This window comes from Schistocerca gregaria, chromosome 2, assembly GCF_023897955.1.
Source record: "Schistocerca gregaria isolate iqSchGreg1 chromosome 2, iqSchGreg1.2, whole genome shotgun sequence".
Classification (NCBI taxonomy): domain Eukaryota; kingdom Metazoa; phylum Arthropoda; class Insecta; order Orthoptera; family Acrididae; genus Schistocerca; species Schistocerca gregaria.
This window is the reverse complement of record NC_064921.1, coordinates 1,025,973,750-1,025,992,507: the sequence shown is the minus strand read 5'-3', so window position 1 is coordinate 1,025,992,507 and position 18,758 is coordinate 1,025,973,750. Positions and strand designations below refer to the sequence as shown.

General features: G+C 38.0%; 1 protein-coding gene across 1 annotated transcript in view; it reads left to right on the top strand.

Annotated features, from left to right (window-relative positions):
- Positions 1–18,758, top strand: part of LOC126335541 (DNA excision repair protein ERCC-6-like) — a 126,756-nt gene that overhangs the window by 77,205 nt on the left and 30,793 nt on the right. Inside the window, exons 14-17 of the mRNA XM_049998928.1 lie at positions 2,757–2,894; positions 15,689–15,799; positions 16,114–16,317; positions 16,446–16,616. Of these exons, the coding sequence (XP_049854885.1) occupies positions 2,757–2,894; positions 15,689–15,799; positions 16,114–16,317; positions 16,446–16,616 (624 nt within the window). The remainder of the gene's footprint in view (positions 1–2,756; positions 2,895–15,688; positions 15,800–16,113; positions 16,318–16,445; positions 16,617–18,758) is intronic.

The following is an 18,758-nucleotide window of genomic DNA, read 5'->3' as shown; positions in this document are numbered from 1 at the left end:
TAGATCGTATTAAGATTTCATATTATTGTACAAGTCATATGTTTGAAGAGCTATTTATGAATAATCTCTACACTAAATCCTTCTGGATTGTTCCCTTGTTAATACATTGTAACATAATACAGACTTTTACGTGGAATAATGAGAAGTATATGAGCCTCAAAACTAAAAATGTGTATTCCCCGTAGGATACAATATGAATGAATGAAAATATACCTGACAGCAACTTTTCAACCAGTAGGTGCGACCACCACCAGTTGTTGCAAGTGTCCCCAGATCACACATTAGTTAACTCTTGTTATTTAATTTTATCCCAATACAGACATGAGTTTCAAATTGATCATCGATCAGTGTTAGAAGCACTTCTGAGAAGTGCCATGAGAGGCTCATCTAACTACAGGCTTCACAGAGTTCGATGATAACTTGGGCCACCGATGAGCAATACTTCTACATGAGTTGTTTGACTAAAAACAAGTTTCCTTCCTGAGTGGAGATCAGTAATCTTAAAATGCAATACTCCAGATTGTTTTCTTATGACTTGTGTGTTTGCATTGTATGCATGGTTGTCATTAGGCAATAAAAACATCAACTAATAATTATGTGCTCCCTGTCATTGAAAATGGTATGTTTTTGTCCAGTGTAGAATCTGTCATTCTATGTTTTTTCAGTATATTGTTTATCACAGTTTTCATCCAGTTACAAATAAACTAATGTAGTTATTTCATTGTAAAAAAATTTTGTAAGAGGGAAATGCCAAAAGACAGTGATCAAGCATTAATTTTCTGAACTATTGTGTAAGAGATTGTGTAATGCCAGTTTCTCATTTCCAGGGTGAAGACAAAAGTGGAGTAAATTCAGGAAACAGTTTAAAATAAAATAGCTGTCAGTGAAAAGTGATCAGAATTAGAGTCTTGGTGTAAGTGTTAGAAAATGGAACACTTATTTATTGTAATTGATAGTGTTGCTGTAACTATTTTACGCTAGTGATTTAAAATTGTTCCCTGTAATAACATAGAAATGACTGCTGAGTCACAGAACTGTTTAAACAGTGTAATTTGTTTCAAATGTTGTTTCCATTGAATATCAGTGTTTTTGCCCTTTGTTTTTCTGACATTTTCATTTGTCAACATGTTTTTGCCCTTTGTTTTTCTGACATTTTCATTTGTCAACAAGAGTATTTCTTATGAAAGAAACAATAGTTTTATGGGAGATCGTTAACCTTGAAGTGGATGTGTAAGCTGTAACATGTCAGCTTTTAACATTTTTTCGTTAGTGTGATCAGTAATTAGACACACATTCCGCTTTTGTATCTATGTACAGAAAATTTGCAGTGTTTCGTTTATTGGGGTACCTTTGATGGTCAAAGTTCTTCACAACTTACTTTTATATTAGAATTTAGTATGTAATTCAGAATGAGGCAGTTAGAACCATGATTCTATTAGGAAACTTCCTGGTAGATTAAAACTGTGTTCCGAATTGAGACTCAACCTGGAGACCTTTGCCTTTTGCGGGAGGCAAATTCTAGTAGGAACTGAAGAAAGTATTGGCTGCAGCTGTTTCAAAGAAAAAAATTTGTTCCCCAAGGGAATCGTGGTAAACCTAAATCAACCATAACCTGAAGTTTTCCAAGTGTAATTAGTTGCCAGCCGGAGTGGCCGTGCGGTACTAGGTGCTACAGTCTGGCGCCGAACGACCGCTACGGTCACAGGTTCGAATCCTGCCTCGGGCATGGATGTGTGTGATGTCCTTAGGTTAGTTAGGTTTACTTAGTTCTAAGTTCTAGGCGACTGATGACATCAGAAGTTAGGTCGCATAGTGCTCAGAGCCATTTTTGTAAGTAATTGATGGTATGTTTTCATATTTCCAATATAGTTTGTGATTCAGTTTTAGCACACAATATTTTAATGATGACCAAGTCCTTATCTTCAGGAGCTGTATGCAGTGGTCTTACTTCTGCTCATTACCTGGAGTCCAACCATTGTACCTGCAGCACATGTACAATACAACTAAATCAATCATCAAAAGCCACATTAAGCTGAGGCTGCCCCCCTACTATCCCTCCCCCAATCATTGAATGGATCAGTCAGCAAAGCGGCTATAGAAAGGTGATGCGTTACCAGCTCCAGTGAGACCACACCTAGCAAAGCATTGTGATGTTAGACAGGTGTACTTATGTCTTCTACACTGGCTGTTGTTGTCTCTTCCCTGAACACTTACAGTGTCACCATACTAGTTCCATTTTACCACACTCCCTGTTGCCAACTACAATTATGGGTTGTGGTGTCTTAACTTCAATATTTATTTGTATGGTCTAGTTGTACCTTACAATTTCTTTTTTTGAGGTGATGTTTTGCCATTCTCAAGACAATGTGGAGAATCTGATTCTGTACTTTTCTGTGATATTCAGATACGTTAAAAAGAGAGAGAGGAATTGAGGTAATTAATAGATGATCACATGTAATATCATTATGAAACATACTAAGTCAATTTCAGCTTGTAGTGGATCTTCAAAATACTGATTTCATGTGTTTCTGTTCATCTCTAGAATGGGCTTGTTTTTTGTCATGTACATTTTGTTATTTCTGACTTACAGTTTTCACTGCCCTTTAAGTTTATATTTTCCATACTTTTCATTTCTATTTAGCTCATGTTGAAGGAATCTGAAACTCATCATGTAGTATGCAGTCCGCAGTGTGTAAGGTTCTTCATATTTAATGTTCATATTTTGCAGATATTTAAAAAATATTTCATTGTTTCAGGAAAATGAAGAAGATGTGCCAGAAGAGCAAAGATATGGTCACTGGAAGAAATCTGGTAAAATGATTGTCATTGAATCACTTCTGAAAATTTGGAAGAAACAAGGGCATCGAGTATTGCTTTTTACCCAGAGCCGTCAGGTTTGTATTGAAGCAATTAGTTTTCCCACTGTTAATATATATGCTACAGAACACTGATACAAGGTTTTTATTTTAGATCCAACAAATTTATTATCGAATGGAACTAAGGTAGTAACCAAGTGAGCAGTTTAAGCACTTACATGTTAAATAGCTTTATTCCATTTGCAAGACATGTGGCATTTCATGTTTGGTCAAGTAAGTCGTAAAGATTGCAGTTGTACGTTAGGTGTATTATTATAATTGAATATATGAGATGATATTAAAATTCCTTTCATTTGGAAAATATGAGCACACACAAATATCGCGTGACAGAGGGTATTTATTTGTGCAAAATGTTTTGTACAACCTAAAATAGGTTTCTCATAAACACTGCTCAAAGTATACTCCCATTGAATAGCTTCATGGATTTTTGAATGCTGCTTAATTATAACCTAAGTGATACATGTGTATTGTCTGTTGGCACTTACAGTACTCGTGGAATTATTAAATGTTGTGTATTGATAATTCTTGATGTACTCCCGGAGAGGAAAAAAAAAGGACCTCTATAATACCTCTTGATCGCAAGAGGCAGACATATTTACTACCAAGACAAATTCATCTGTTGTGAAGTGTATCATGCAAGAGATTTGTGATATTTTGGTTGCACAGATTGTGATCAGCATCTTGTTTGTTGCCTCATTGGAGTTGGTCTCTTTAGAACTTGTATATTTCCAGCATGTGCCCGTAATGGACTCTTTCACTAAAGAGAGTGACAATAATTTATCACAAGTGAGTCTATATCATAACATTTGTGTAATGAGTGTCTAAATATTAAATGTTTCCTCTGTTCCTGGTATTGAAAATTTATGACCATTTGGCGATGCATGTAGAATCATGTTCTGCTAGGCAAAGATGAATCAAATCCTGACATTGCTCAGTTGTGTGGACGGAATGCTTCTCAGAGAAAGCTTGGAAAATATTGAATCTAAATCTCCAAGTCATACAGTAATTGCTATGGCGACCAGGGGCACAACCTTCATGACAGTTATGTGCGGGTCAAAGTAGATGGTGCTTGCACGCTCTGTAGCAGCCACACGGAAACAAGAAGTGTGAACACAGACTGCTAGGAGGCAAACAAAGAGCTACGGACCACCAGATACCTCGCCAAGCGTCAGCAGAGGTCGGTAGCTGGACCACTAAAATCCAAGCTGCGGCTACTGTCGTGCCATGGTAGACCCTGATCTGTAAGCACCCCACCATGAGAATGAGGTCATTACCAAAACTACACAATCTGGTCTCAAAAGGGTGCAGTGGAGGAGACCCAGTAGCTTGTTACATACTCCAATTGATGATTGTAGCTGATGATCCAGTATCAGTCTGTAAGGTGAATGGTTGTTTTCTATCTCAATCTGTATAAACATCAGCTTAATGGACGTTGGGAGGACAATCTGTACAAACTTCACATCTTGAAATCCAGGCTTGGGAGACCGTTTCCTGGGTCGCCTTGCACCCAGTCCTGGGACATTGGAGTGGAGGAGCTACTTTGTCCTTGTGTCCAGAATTACTGCAGGCAGTACACTTTGCCATGCAGAAATGCATTTGTGTCACTAATGGCTAACAAAACACTGCTCGCAGAATAGTAATGGTTTGAAATTGTGTGTCCTGTGAGGGTCTTTGTGTAACTCGGCCACAAACTACTGTTGAGAGGCTTCCAACTCTGGACAGAAGGTAAATACCAGGGCTGGATTTTGGATAGAAGCTGCTGCGAAGTTTTGCAAAACTGCATAGTTTGCAGGAGAGCTTCTGTAAAGTTTGGAAGGTAGGAGACGAGATACTGGCAGAAGTAAAGCTGTGAGTACCGGGCGTGAGTCGTGCTTCAGTAGCTCAGATGGTAGAGCACTTGCTTGCGAAAGGCAAAGGTCCCGAGTTCGAGTCTCAGTTGGGCACATAGTTTTAATCTGCCAGGAAGTATCATATCAGCACACACTCTGCTGCAGAGTGAAAATCTCATTCTGAGTACAAATGCTATTTGTACTTCGTGCAAGAAAGTGATGATTGTTTTCAGTATGGGGAAAAGTATCTTTGAAAGTGATGCTAAGAACATAAAACACCAAGGTTTCAATGCAAATTTGCTGTCTCTAAATGCTTTCATGCAACATTCTGAACCTCCAGTAACAAATTTCGACCCAATTAATGTACATCTACATCTACATCCAGACTCCGCAAGTCACCTGACAGTGTGTGGCGGAGGGTACCTTGAGTACCTTTATTGGTTCTCCCTTCTATTCCAGTCTCATATTGTTCGTGGAAAGAAGGATTGTCGGGATGCTTATGTGTGGGCTCTAATCTCTGATTTTATCCTCATGGTCTCTTCGCGAGATATAGGTAGGAGGGAGAATATACTGCTTGACTCTTCGGTGAAGGTATGTTCTCAAAACTTCAACAGAAGCCCGTACCTAGCTACTGAGCGTCTCTCCTGCAGAGTCTTCCACTGGAGTTTTATCTATCATCTCCGTAACGCTTTCGCGATCACTAAATGATCCTGTAACGAACTGCGCTGCTCTCCGTTGGATCTTCTCTACCTCTTCTATCAACCCTATCTGATACGATTCCCACACTGCTGAGCAGTATTCAAGCAGTGGGCGAATAAGCGTACTGTAACCTACTTCCTTTGTTTTCGGATTGCATTTCCTTAGGATTCTTCCACCTGAATCTCAGTCTGGCATCTGCTTCACCAACGATCAACTTTATATGGTCATTCCATTTTAAATCACTCCTAATGCATACTCCCAGATAATTTATGGAATTAACTGCTTCCAGTTGCTGACCTGCTATTTTGTAGCTAAATGATAAGGGATCTATCTTTCTATGTATTTCGCAGCACATTGCACTTGTCTACATTGAGATTCAATTGCCATTCCCTGCACAATGCGTCAATTCACTGCAGATTCTCCTGCATTTCAGTACAATTTTCCATTGTTACAACCTCTCGATATACCACAGCATCGTCCGCAAAAAGCCTCAGTGAACTTCCAATGTCATCCACAAGGTCATTTATGTAGATTGTGAATAGCAACGGTCCTACGACACTCCCCTGCGGCACACCTGAAATCACTCCCACTTCGGAAGACTTCTCTCCATTAAGAATGACATGCTGCATTCTGTTATCTAGGAACTCTTCAATCCAATCACACAATTGGTCTGATAGTCCATATGCTCTTACTTTGTTCATTAAACGGCTGTGGGGAACTGTATCAAACGCCTTGCAGAAGTCAAGAAACACGGCATCTACCTGTGAACCCGTGTTTATGGCCCTCTGAGTCTCGTGGACGAATAGCACGAGCTGGGTTTCACACGACCGTCTTTTTCGAAACCCATGCTGATTCCTACAGAGTAGATTTCTAGTCTCCTGAAAAGTCATTATACTCGAACATAACACGTGTTCCAAAATTCTACAACTGATCAATGTTGGAGATATAGTTCTGCATATCTGTTCGATATCCCTTCTTGAAAACGGGGATGACCTGTGCCCTTTTCCAATCCTTTGGAACGCTACGCTCTTCTAGAGACCTACGGTACACCGCTGCAAGAAGGGGGGAAAGTTCCTTCGCGTACTCTGTGTAAAATCGAACTGGTATCCCATCAGGTCCAAAGACCTTTCCTCTTTTGAGCGGTTTTAATTGTTTCTCTATCCCTCTGTCGTCTATTTCGATATCTACCATTTTGTCATCTATGCGACAATCTAGAGAAGGAATTACAGTGCAGTCTTCCTCTGTAAAACAGCTTTAGAAAAAGACATTTAGTATTTCGGCCTTTAGTCTGTCATCCTCTGTTTCAGTACCATTTTGGTCACAGAGTGTCTGGACATTTTGTTTTGATCCACCTACCGCTTTGACATAAGACCAAAATTTCTTAGGATTTTCTGCCAAGTCAGTACATAGAACTTTACTTTCAAATTTATTGAACGCCTCTCGCATAGCCCTCCTCACACTTCATTTCGCTTCGCGTAATTGTTGTTTGTTTGCAAGGCTTTGGCTATGTTTATGTTTGCTGTGAAGTTCCCTTTGCTTCCGCAGCAGTTTTCTAACTCGGTTGTTGTTCCACAGTGGCTCTTTTCCATCTCTTACAATCTTACTTGGCACATACTCATCTAACGCATATTGTACGATGGTTTTGAACTTTGTCCACTGATCCCCAAAACTATCCGTACTTGAGACAAAACTTTTGTGTTGAGCCGTCAGGTACTCTGTAATCTGCTTATTGTCACTTCTGCTAAACAGAAAAATCTTCCTACCTTTTTTAATATTTCTATTTATGGCTGAAATCATCGATGCAGTAACCGCTTTATGATCGCTGATTCCCTGTTTGCGTTAACTGTTTCAAATAGTTCGGGTCTGTTTGTCACCAGAAGATCTAATATGTTATTGCCACGAGTTGGTTCTCTGTTTAACTGCTCAAGGTAGTTTTCAGATAAAGCACTTAAAAAAATTTCTCTGGATTCTTTGTCCCTGCCACCTGTTATGAACGTTTGAGTCTCTCAATCTATATCCGGCAAATTAAAATCTCTACCCAGAACTTTGACATGGTGGAGAAATCTACTTGAATATTTTCCAAGTTATCCTTCAGGTGCTCAGCCACAGCAGCTGCTGAGCCAGGGGCCTATAGGGACATCCAATTACCATGTCGGAGCCTGCTTTAACCGTGACCTTCACCCAAATTATTTCACATTTCGGATCTCCGTCAATTTCCTTCGATACTGTTGCACTTCTTTTTGCTATAAACACGCCTCCCCCTTCACTGTCCAGCCTGTCTCTGCGGTATACATTCCAATCTGAGTTTAGGATTTCATTACTGTTTATGTCTGGTTTCATACATAATGTTCAGTGATCTGATTTAGTGCTGAACCATTACCCTCCAACCCCCATTCTTCATAGAATTCAACTCCCATGTGTAAAACAGCCTCAGATGCCTGAAATAAATGTAATAAAGAAAGAAATGTAATAAAGAAGTAATGATGTATAACATCCTGCTTGAAGCTAAAGTTTCACCAAATGAAATTCTAACATCTAGTAAGGATAAACTGTTTCTCTTTCATCATTTTGCGGGACTGTAATCGAGAAAAGTTTAAGACTGTGCTGCTCGAACTGTCAGCACAACTGGCACTGCTAAGGGTATCATATGACTTTCAAATAACTGGCAACCGGTTATACACAACAGTGGTGACTACTTTGAAGGTCAGCAAAACTTTGAAACACGTATCTATTTTGTATGTGCTGTAAATAAATAGTTGCCACTATTAAAGTTCCAACCCTCATATTTATTTTATTATTCACGTGTATGGAGGCCACAGTATACTGAGATAACTGTATCTTCATTCTTTCCTACGCCATTTTGTGGGACAAGATAAATCAAAAGTGCCAGTGCAGTTAAGAAAGCTATTGAAATTCTTGAACGTTTTCAAATTTATGTTACTGGGATAAAGAAATTGAAAACCACTCCTCAGTCATCAAGTTTCAGAATTGTTTCTAAAGCTGTCTACGACAAATTGTCGGGCTCTAAAACTGACATTCTTCAGTTCAACAGCACATTTTTTGGATCCATTTTTACTTTCATTTCTGAGTGATGTCCAGATGGCTCCATTTCTAAATGATGAACTACACAGTCGTATAAACAATTTGATGCAGTGAGTTGTGAAACTAGGCATCTTAAAAAACAAGAAGGTCATGTTAATGAACATCGACTTGAAGGATTTAAAGAAGAGTGCAATCTAAAGTCTGCTGCAAGAAGCTCAATAAAAAAAATTAAGAAAATTATCTGAAGAAGAAATATTGTTGCTAATAATAATTAAAAAAAAGCATGCGAACATACATTATCAGCAATCTAGAGGAGTTGTGAGAAAGATCAACCCCCCCCCCCCCCAAAAAAAAAAAATACAACTTAATCTCATTAAACCATGAAGTAACTCACAGAAGGTTCACAATGTGTCTTGAAATTTTGGTTTCAAATGGAAGAATGTCAGATTCAAAGCTAGACTGTGTCAAACTTGAATTTGTGGAGATTTGCAGAGAAAAAAAAGAGTTGGATACAAGATGACGTCTTAAAAGGAAATGAAAACCGTCTCGATGAATGCTGGATTAATATCATGAAATTATTTTCAAAACCATGCAGAAATTTCTGATACTTTGTGCAAATAATTTTAGTAATCTCACATGGAAATGCTGTTGAGAGAAGATCATATATGACATGGTCAAGCACACTAATGGAATTCTCAATTTCAACATCTTACACATTTGATCTGCAGTGCACATTCTTTATGCAAAGACAATATGAAAAATAAGAAGGAATGTGAAAGATAAAAGGAAGAACAATTATTAAACAAACAAAAACAAGCTGAAATCAAAGACTTGGGAACCAAAAAAAAAGCAAGTATATTGAATGATGGCCTGAAAGATTTCAAAAGAGACAGAAAATTTAAAAAAAAATATATGTATTCATTTTTTATCATGATACTTTCTAGAGTTTGTTACCTTTGATCAGTAAGTAATAATGTGTGTGTGTGTGTGTGTGTGTGTGTGTGTGTGTGTGTGTATATATATATATATATATATATATATATATATATATATATATATATATATATATATATATATATGAACAAAATTTGTAATTTTTATTTCACATTTTCTGTTACCTGTAAATAAAAATGTAGTACTTAACATTTTATAAGTATGTTAATTCATGTCTGTGATTAATACTACCAAAGAAATATTTTGGAATTAATTATTGAGATTCTAATAATTATCAAACATACCTTTGAAAAAAAGGATGTTTTGTTGTCATATTTTATTTAAAAAAAAAAAGAAAAAAGGAACCTGGAAAAAATTTGTTCTGATAAACCTGGGAAAGACCTTGAATTTGAAATGACTAATCGCTGTAAATTCTAGTCCAATTTATTCAGGTTCCATCTCCTTAATTTCCTACATGTTTCCTATTTCTTCAATTTTAATTGTGGTGAGAGTCCATATCTGCCCCTGGAAATGTCTTACAATTTAAAATCTGGTTCCTAAATATCAGTCTTACCATTATACAATCTCTCTGAAACCTTCCAGTGTCTCCAGGCCTCTTCCACATAAACAGCCTTCTTTCGTGATTCTTAAACCAAGTGTTAGTTACGATTAAGTTATGCTCTGTGCAGAATTCTGTCAGGCGGCTTCCTCTTTCATTCCTTAGCCCAGTCGTTATTCACCTATTACTTTTCCTATTCTTCCAGCCCACCATGAGTATTAAATTTTCGTCTCCCTTAACTATCTGGATAATTTCTTTTATTGCACCATTCATTTCTTCAAAGTCTTTATCATCTGTGCAGAGCTGGTTGGCACATAAACTTGTTCTACTGTGGTAGGAGTGGGCTTCGTGTCTATTTTGACTACAATAATGCGTTCACTGTGCTGTTCATAGTAGCTTATCCGTGTTCCTATCCCCCCCCCCCCCCCCCCAAATTATTAAACCTACTCCTGCATTACTATTATTTTATTTTGTATTTATAACTCTGTATTCAGATGACCAGAAGTCTTGTTCCTCCTGTCATGGAACTTCACTAATTCCCACTACATCTAACTTTAACCTATCCATTTCCCCTTTTAAATTTTCTAACCTACCTACCCAATTAAGATATCTGATATTACATGTTTCGATCCGTAGAACACCAGTTGTTTTGTTTCTCCTGATAACAATGCTCTCCTGAGTAGTCCCCGCCCGGAGATCCGAATGGGGGACTATTTTACCCAAGAGGACGCCATTGTCATAAAGCTGCATACCCTCGGGAAAAATTGGCTGTACTTTCCCCTTGCTTTCAGCAGTTCACAGTACAAGCACAGCAAGACAGTTTTGATTGATGTTACAAGGCCAGATCAGTCAATCATCCAGACTGCTGCCCCTGCAACTACTGAAAAGGCTGCTGCCCCTCTACAGGAACCACACACATTTGTGTGGCCTCTCAGCAGATACTCCTCCACTGTGGTTACACCTACAGTACGACTATCTGTGTTGCTGAGGCATGCAAGCCTCCCCACTAATGGCAAGGTCCATGGATCACTGAGTCACTGAGGGGGGCGGGGGGGGGGGGGGGGGGTGAGTACCAGAAATAAATGGAGAAACTTAACATCGGGGTTTATGGTCATGAAGTTAAGGAATTCTACTACCTTACAGCAAAATAACCAATGACGGTTAGAGCAAGAGGTCATCAGAAGCAAACTAGCACTGGCAAAATGGGCATTCGTGGCCAAGATATGTCAACTAGTAGCAAACATAGGCCCTAACTGAAGGAAAAAATTTCTGAGACTGTTTATTGGGAGCACAACCTTGTATGGTAGTGAAACACGGACAGTAGGAAAACTAGCACAGAATAGAATCGAAGAATTTGAGATGTGGTGCCACAGATGAGTGCTGAAAATTTGGTGGGCTGATAAGGTAAGAAATGAGAAAGTTCTATGCAGAATCGGTGAGGATAGGAAGTAAGGAATGAGGAGGTTCTACGCAGAATAGGAGAGGAAAGGAATAGGTGGAAAACACTGACAAGGAGAAGGGATAAGATGATAGGACATCTGTTAAGACATCATGGAATTACTTCCCTGGCACCAGAGGGCAAAAACTTTAGAGGAAGACAGAGATTGGAACACATCCAGCAAATAATTGAGGACACAGGTTTCAAGTGCTTCTCACATCAAAATAGGCAGAAGACTGATGATCCCCCCCACCCGCCCAAAAAATGGGGGGGGGGGGGGGGGGGAAGAAAGAAAGAAAGAAAGAAAGAAGGGCCGATTCTGTACTTCAGTCACTTCAGAAACCCAACTGTGATTCACTTAAAAGGTTGTATTTATTCACAAAATTCATTACTTTGTCTTTCGTAATTGATTCTATTATTTTTGAGAATATTGACCACAAGGAAATGGTCTGGTGGCTTTGTATGTCTTCTGCATAATCTTTCTGTTGCAGAGGCACAACTGTTGCCTGTTTTAAATACTCCGTACATTTATCTGATGTGAATGATTCATTTATCGCATTTGTTAATAGAGCAGGTATATTCCTTATGCATCGTTTCAGCATGCACATTGTTGTATCAGCTGAACATACTGACCCTCCCCCTTTTTTTTACATCATGCATTGTTGTTTTTTAGTAACATCATTGTACTTAGTGCATAATTATTTAAGGTGATATGTTGGTTTTCCTCCCCCCATGAACCATGGACCTTGCCGTTGGTGGGGAGACTTGCGTGCCTCAGCGATACAGATAGCCATACCGTAGGTGCAACCACAACGGAGGGGTATCTGTTGAGAGGCCAGACAAACGTGCGGTTCCTGAAGAGGGGCAGCAGCCTTTTCAGTAGTTGCAGGGGCAACAGTCTGGATGATTGACTGATCTGGCCTTGTAACACTAACCAAAACGGCCTTGCTGTGCTGGTACTGCGAACGGCTGAAAGCAAGGGGAAACTACGGCCGTAATCTTTCCCGAGGGCATGCAGCTTTACTGTATGATTAAATGATGATGGCGTCCGCTTGGGTAAAATATTCCGGAGGTAAAATAGTCCCCCATTCGGATCTCCAGGCGGGGACTACTCAAGAGGATGTCGTTATCAGGAGAAAGAAAACTGGCGTTCTACGGATCGGAGCGTGGAATGTCAGATCCCTTAATCGGGCAGGTAGGTTAGAAAATTTAAAAAGGGAAATGGATAGGTTAAAATTAGATATAGTGGGAATTAGTGAAGTTCGGTGGCAGGAGGAACAAGACTTCTGGTCAGGTGACTACAGGGTTATAAACACAAAATCAAATAGGGGTAATGCAGAAGTAGCTTTAATAATGAATAGGAAAATAGGAATGCGGGTAAGCTACTACAAACAGCATAGTGAACGCATTATTGTGGCAAAAATAGATATGAAGCCCACACCTACTACAGTAGTACAAGTTTATATGCCAACTAACTCTGCAGATGACGAAGAAATTGAAGAAATGTATGATCAAATAAAAGAAATTATTCAGATAGTGAAGGGAGATGAAAATTTAATAGTCATGGGTGACTGGAATTCGGTAGTAGGGAAAGGGAGAGAAGGAAACGTAGTAGGTGAATATGGACTGGGGCAAAGAAATGAAAGAGGAAGCCGCCTGGTAGAATTTTGCACAGAGCACAACTTAAACATAGGTAACACTTGGTTCAAGAATCATAAAAGAAGGCTGTATACATGGAAGAACCCTGGAGATACTAAAAGGTATCAGATAGATTATATAATGGTAAGACAGAGATTTAGGAACCAGGTTTTAAATTGTAAGACATTTCCAGGGGCAGATGTGGACTCTGACCACAATCTATTGGTTATGACCTGTAGGTTAAAACTGAAGAAACTGCAAAAGAGTGGGAATTTAAGGAAATGGGACCTGGATAAGCTGAAAGAACCAGAGGTTGTACAGAGTTTCAGGGAGAGCATAAGGGAGCAATTGACAGGAATGGGGGAAAGAAATACAGTAGAAGAAGAATGGGTAGCTTTGAGGGATGAAGTAGTGAAGGCAGCAGAGGATCAAGTAGGTAAAAAGACGAGGGCTAGTAGAAATCCTTGGGTGACAGAAGAAATATTGAATTTAATTGATGAAAGGAGAAAATATAAAAATGCAGTAAATGAAGCAGGCAAAAAGGAATACAGACGTCTCAAAAATGAGATCGACAGGAAGTGCAAAATGGCTAAGCAGGGATGGCTAGAGGACAAATGTAAGGATGTAGAGGCTTATCTCACTAGGGGTAAGATAGATACTGCCTACAAGAAAATTAAAGAGACCTTTGGAGATAGGAAAACCACTTGTATGAACATCAAGAGCTCAGACGGAAACCCAGTTCTAAGCAAAGAAGATAAAGCAGAAAGGTGGAAGGAGTATATAGAGGGTCTATACAAGGGCGATATACTTGAGGACAATATTATGGAATTGGAAGAGGATGTAGATGAAGACGACATGGACGATAAATAGTTTGGACAAGATGAGAATAGAAGCTTTCGAAATGTGGTGCTACAGAAGAATGCTGAAGATTAGATGGGTAGATCACATAACTGATGAGGAAGTATTGAATAGGATTGGGGAGAAGAGAAGTTTGTGGCACAACTTGACCAGAAGGAGGGATCGGTTGGTAGGACATGTTCTGAGGCATCAAGGGATCACCAATTTAGTATTGGAGGGCACCGTGGAGGGTAAAAATCGTAGAGGGAGACCAAGAGATGAATACAGTAAGCAGATTCAGAAGGACGTAGGTTGCAGTAGGTACTGGGAGATGAAGAAGCTTGCACAGGATAGAGTAGCATGGAGAGCTGCATCAAACCACAACAACTACAATGTTGGTTTTGGGGCATTTTTGTTCTTATTTCTGTGTAATGCTTGAAAAATGCTCATTCACATAGGTTGGTAGTTGGTGTGGATCATTTATTACTTCTTCCTTGTCAGTTTTTGAGAATGTAATGTAATTATATAGATAAAAAATTCTACTCACCAAGTGGTGGCAGGTGAACACACACGTAAGAGCTTTTGGAGCCAGTGGTTCCTTCTTCCAGCAGTATGGTTGGAGGGGAAAGAAGAGGGGTGAAGAAAAGGACTGGAGAGGTTTAGGAAAAGGGTTAGAGTTTGGAAAACCTCTCCAGTCATTTTCCTTCACTCGTCTTCGTTCCCCTTCAACCCTTCTGCCAGTAGAAGGAGCCGATGGCTCCAGAAGCTTGAGTACATAATACCTTTTATATGTGGGTTCTCCTGCCACCACTTGGTGAGTAGATTTTTTTAACCATCCATTTAAATTATATTGTCAAAAATTGATTATTTAGGTTGTTATATTATCCTGTATCAGTTTCTTATTACGCCTTTGTTTCTCTGCCCATATCATTTTTAGTGATTTCCCACACTGCTTTAATTGTATTCTCTGCACTGTGATTTATTTTGTCATAAATGGTTCTGTTTGGAGCAACCTACTCTTTCCTATAAATCTTTTCGTTCCTTTGAAAGATCTTTAAGAAACTTGGCTTATTATGGTTCTTCTTCATGGAACTGAGTTGCTTAAGAGTTTGCGGGGACTTCTGAATTCCTGCATTTGTTTTTGTGAAACATTGCTAGTGATCGATACCAATGTAGGTACTTCTGAAAATGCCAGTGTGTTTATATTAGTATTACTGGCAATTAAATGCATGCATTTACTCATTCCATTTGATTACATGTAGTCTTATTATGAAACCGCATACTATGGTTACCAAAGATGTATTTGAGTACCTTGTTGTTCGATATTTGTTTCTGATTATTGTGTTAATAGAGCTTTTATTTTTATAGTTTGCTTTGATATATCATAAGTAACCTCCAGTGGTTTGCATTATTATAATTTTTGTGTTGCACAATGATAGAGACTAAATTTGTTAACTTCCTGTTTCTAGTCTTCTATATGACCAATTCCTGCACACTACCAAAAAAGCTTGTGAAATATATATGAGCAACATGGCCATTTGGTCGTAGTTGTATTTCCATATATTTTCTGGTTTTATGCATTTTATATCTAGCCTCTTTTATGTGACCCACGTATATTCTATGCCTGCTTAAAGTTTGTACTGTGGACTACTTAATTAATTCATGTGGTTTACTATGCCATATGCTAAAAAAATTAAAGTTGTAACCAATTATTTAATTTTTTTATATTTTTATAAATAACTCTTCTTAACTGTGTACCTGTTGTGACTGAAAATTATCTACCATGTTTCACTGTGAAGTGCTAGTGTTTTATTGACTGTCATACTTTCTTTTCTAGATGCTTTGTGTTCTGGAATCATTCGTTCAGAAGCAAGGATATAAGTACCTGAAGTTGGATGGTGGTACATCAATTGCAGCACGACAGCCACTTATAACAAAGTACAATGAGGTGAATGGTGACTTCATATTCTCATAACATACATAATCTAAATCATTTGATTCAAGTGCTAGATACGTGTAAAACTTTTTTTGTAAAATTATTGTTGTGAAGTGTTTCTTTGAATGTATTGCTTTAATGAACTTGCATCCCTCACTTGTTCCAATAACAAATATTCAGTATTAGCTCTTTATTAGTTGTTGCATTGTAATATTCTTTATTGTTTGTTGGAGTATAATAATTTTAGTTAATCTGAATTTGATATTAATTGATTTATTAATCTATGGAATTGTTTACTTACAAGAAGACCTCTTATGTTTAAATAGGACACATCATACTTCCTGTTCTTGCTAACAACACGTGTTGGTGGCCTAGGTGTAAATCTTACTGGAGCCAATAGAGTGGTAATCTACGATCCAGACTGGAATCCAGCCACTGACACTCAGGCCAGGGAACGAGCATGGCGAATTGGTCAGCAGAACAATGTTACAGTGTACAGGCTAGTGACAGCTGGTACAATAGAAGAGAAGGTTCGTTGCTTGAGGTTTTGAGCTTTCTTTTGAGGACTAATTATTTATGAAAATAATTATTTTTCTGTTTTGCTTTGATTGTTAGAATTATATTTCTCTAAATACTTTTTAATATGTCTTTTCACTAGGTTTACCACCGCCAGATTTTTAAGCAGTTCCTTACCAATAAAGTTCTACAGGATCCAAGACAAAGACGATTCTTCAAGTCTAATGATCTGTTTGAACTATTCACACTAAAAGAAACAGATGTAGAAGGAAGTACAGAGACCTCCGCCATCTTTGCTGGCACAGGTTCTGAAGTAAGTGGCAATCACAGTAGGGACAATTGTTCTTTATTATCTACAGGAATTATACAAATTATCTACCAGTTTCTGTGTAAGGAGTGTTATTGGTCACATGTCCCCAATCTCACATAAATCACCTTGCCCGTTCCCAGTAGAATACCCAAAGCTTATGACTATTTAATTTTAAGATTGCCAGAATCGAGTGTAAGGGGCCATTGCTGAAATTGTCGTACTTGAGGCTTGAAGGTAATTGTAGATGACTTTGTTTTTAAGGTGATGTAATACACTTATTGCTTGAATGTGCAGTACCATCTGTGTTGCAGAATAATAGTGATTGAACTCTGTGTCAGTAAAATGTTCATTATCCATTAATTCATGTGAATATGGCAATATTTTACTATGCATGTGCTTGTACCTTCACTTTCTTCCCTTCTGTAAACCAGTGCAGCCCTTGAGAAAGACCAAAAATTTAATACAAAATGAAGCACTTGGTATTGTCATTGTCCACATATTCGCACACATTGTCAAATAAGACCTGTATTGCTTGTTCAAAATATGATAGATTCAAGTTACATAATATCTTACACCAGATGGTGCCTTTTTTTTTTTTACAAATGTTAAACAATGGAAAACTGTATCAGAACATCCTATTCTTCTGTGCTTCATGTGCAGAATATGATTGTCAGTCACATTTGCTGCATCAGCCAAGCTAAATTTCTGCTTAACTTTTAGTATAAACAAGATAAAGGCACATTCAGTTGCTATATTCTGGAATAAAGCACTGTAGCTTCAACAAAGTATAGGTATTCTTTAGGATCTCATAAATAATTCATTTTCAAATACTTCTTTTGTAATATAGTTTATTAGTGCCTACAATTTTTCTTTATGTTTTGAAAATATATTACATGGATATTTGAAGAATTCCTGAGGTTCTGTACACTTTATTACTGAAACACTTTATTCATTCATAAATAATTTAATGAGTAAAGGTAACAATTTGCCAAAATGGTAAAGGCACTGAATCATCAAAACGTGCAGAAACAAGATTGAAGACATTTTTAGCATTTGAATGAATCCCTTTAAGCAAGCCATGGAGCATGTGATCTCTCTCTCTCTCTCTCTGTGTGTGTGTGTGTGTGTGTGTGTGTGTGTGTGTGTGTGTGTGTGTGTGTCTCACTCCAAAATGTTGTTTATGTGCCTTTCACTGCTCAGCACCTTTGCTGTTCAATGAGTGGTTAACTTTACTCTGTCAGTTATTTAAATTCTACCAGGACTTTCCATTGCTTTAGTCATTCATTAATTTATTGTGTTCCATAGATTCCATTGTGAAGGACAATCTTCTGAAACATGGATCCAGTCATGGTGTACATTGGCATATATAAGCTACTGTTAAATCTGAACACTTTATTAATTTTGTCACTACATAGCTTTATACAGTTGCCATTTGTAACTGCAAAGTTTTAATTAATGGATCAGCAGGAAAGTCAGTGTTTGGGAGTAAAGCTACTGGTTGTCCAGTTTTATTCAATGGCAGCTGTGTATTGACAACTGTTAGCTTAATGTCCACTTGACCGCAATGATATACGTACTGTTTAAACAGAGACTTGTTTGAGACTTTTTTTTAATGAATATTGTTGCTTGCCATGCAGCTGACAAAAATTGTCAATGCATATGTATTAATATTTTCTTTTACAGAAATGAATTTAGGCTCCTTGTAATTTTTTTCTCCCTTCTTCTTCTTCTTCTTCTTTTCCTCCATGAACAGTTATAATTTTTCTTTAAATTCAACACAAGAAACTACAACAGAAAGATATTAAAATAACTGAAAAGATTATTCTCCCTCCTTACTTCATTCACGATTTATCTCATGCCTCACCTCTCGTGGAACCTTAAAAAATTTTCCAGTAATGTGTCTTACATATTCATTACAATGTGTCAGAAGAAAAATCAAAAGAAATTTATACCATTTGTTTGCTGACTGAAGCAAAACAGCAAAGATATTAGATTATAATACAGCAGATACACAAGTGCTGCAGCAAATAGTTAAATATTTCAGCGAACTAACTTTGCATGATTTTGGAAGAAGGTAATAATGAATTGCAATCATCTACGTAATGTATTATAATTGGTTGTGTGTGTGTGTGTGTGGGGGGGGGG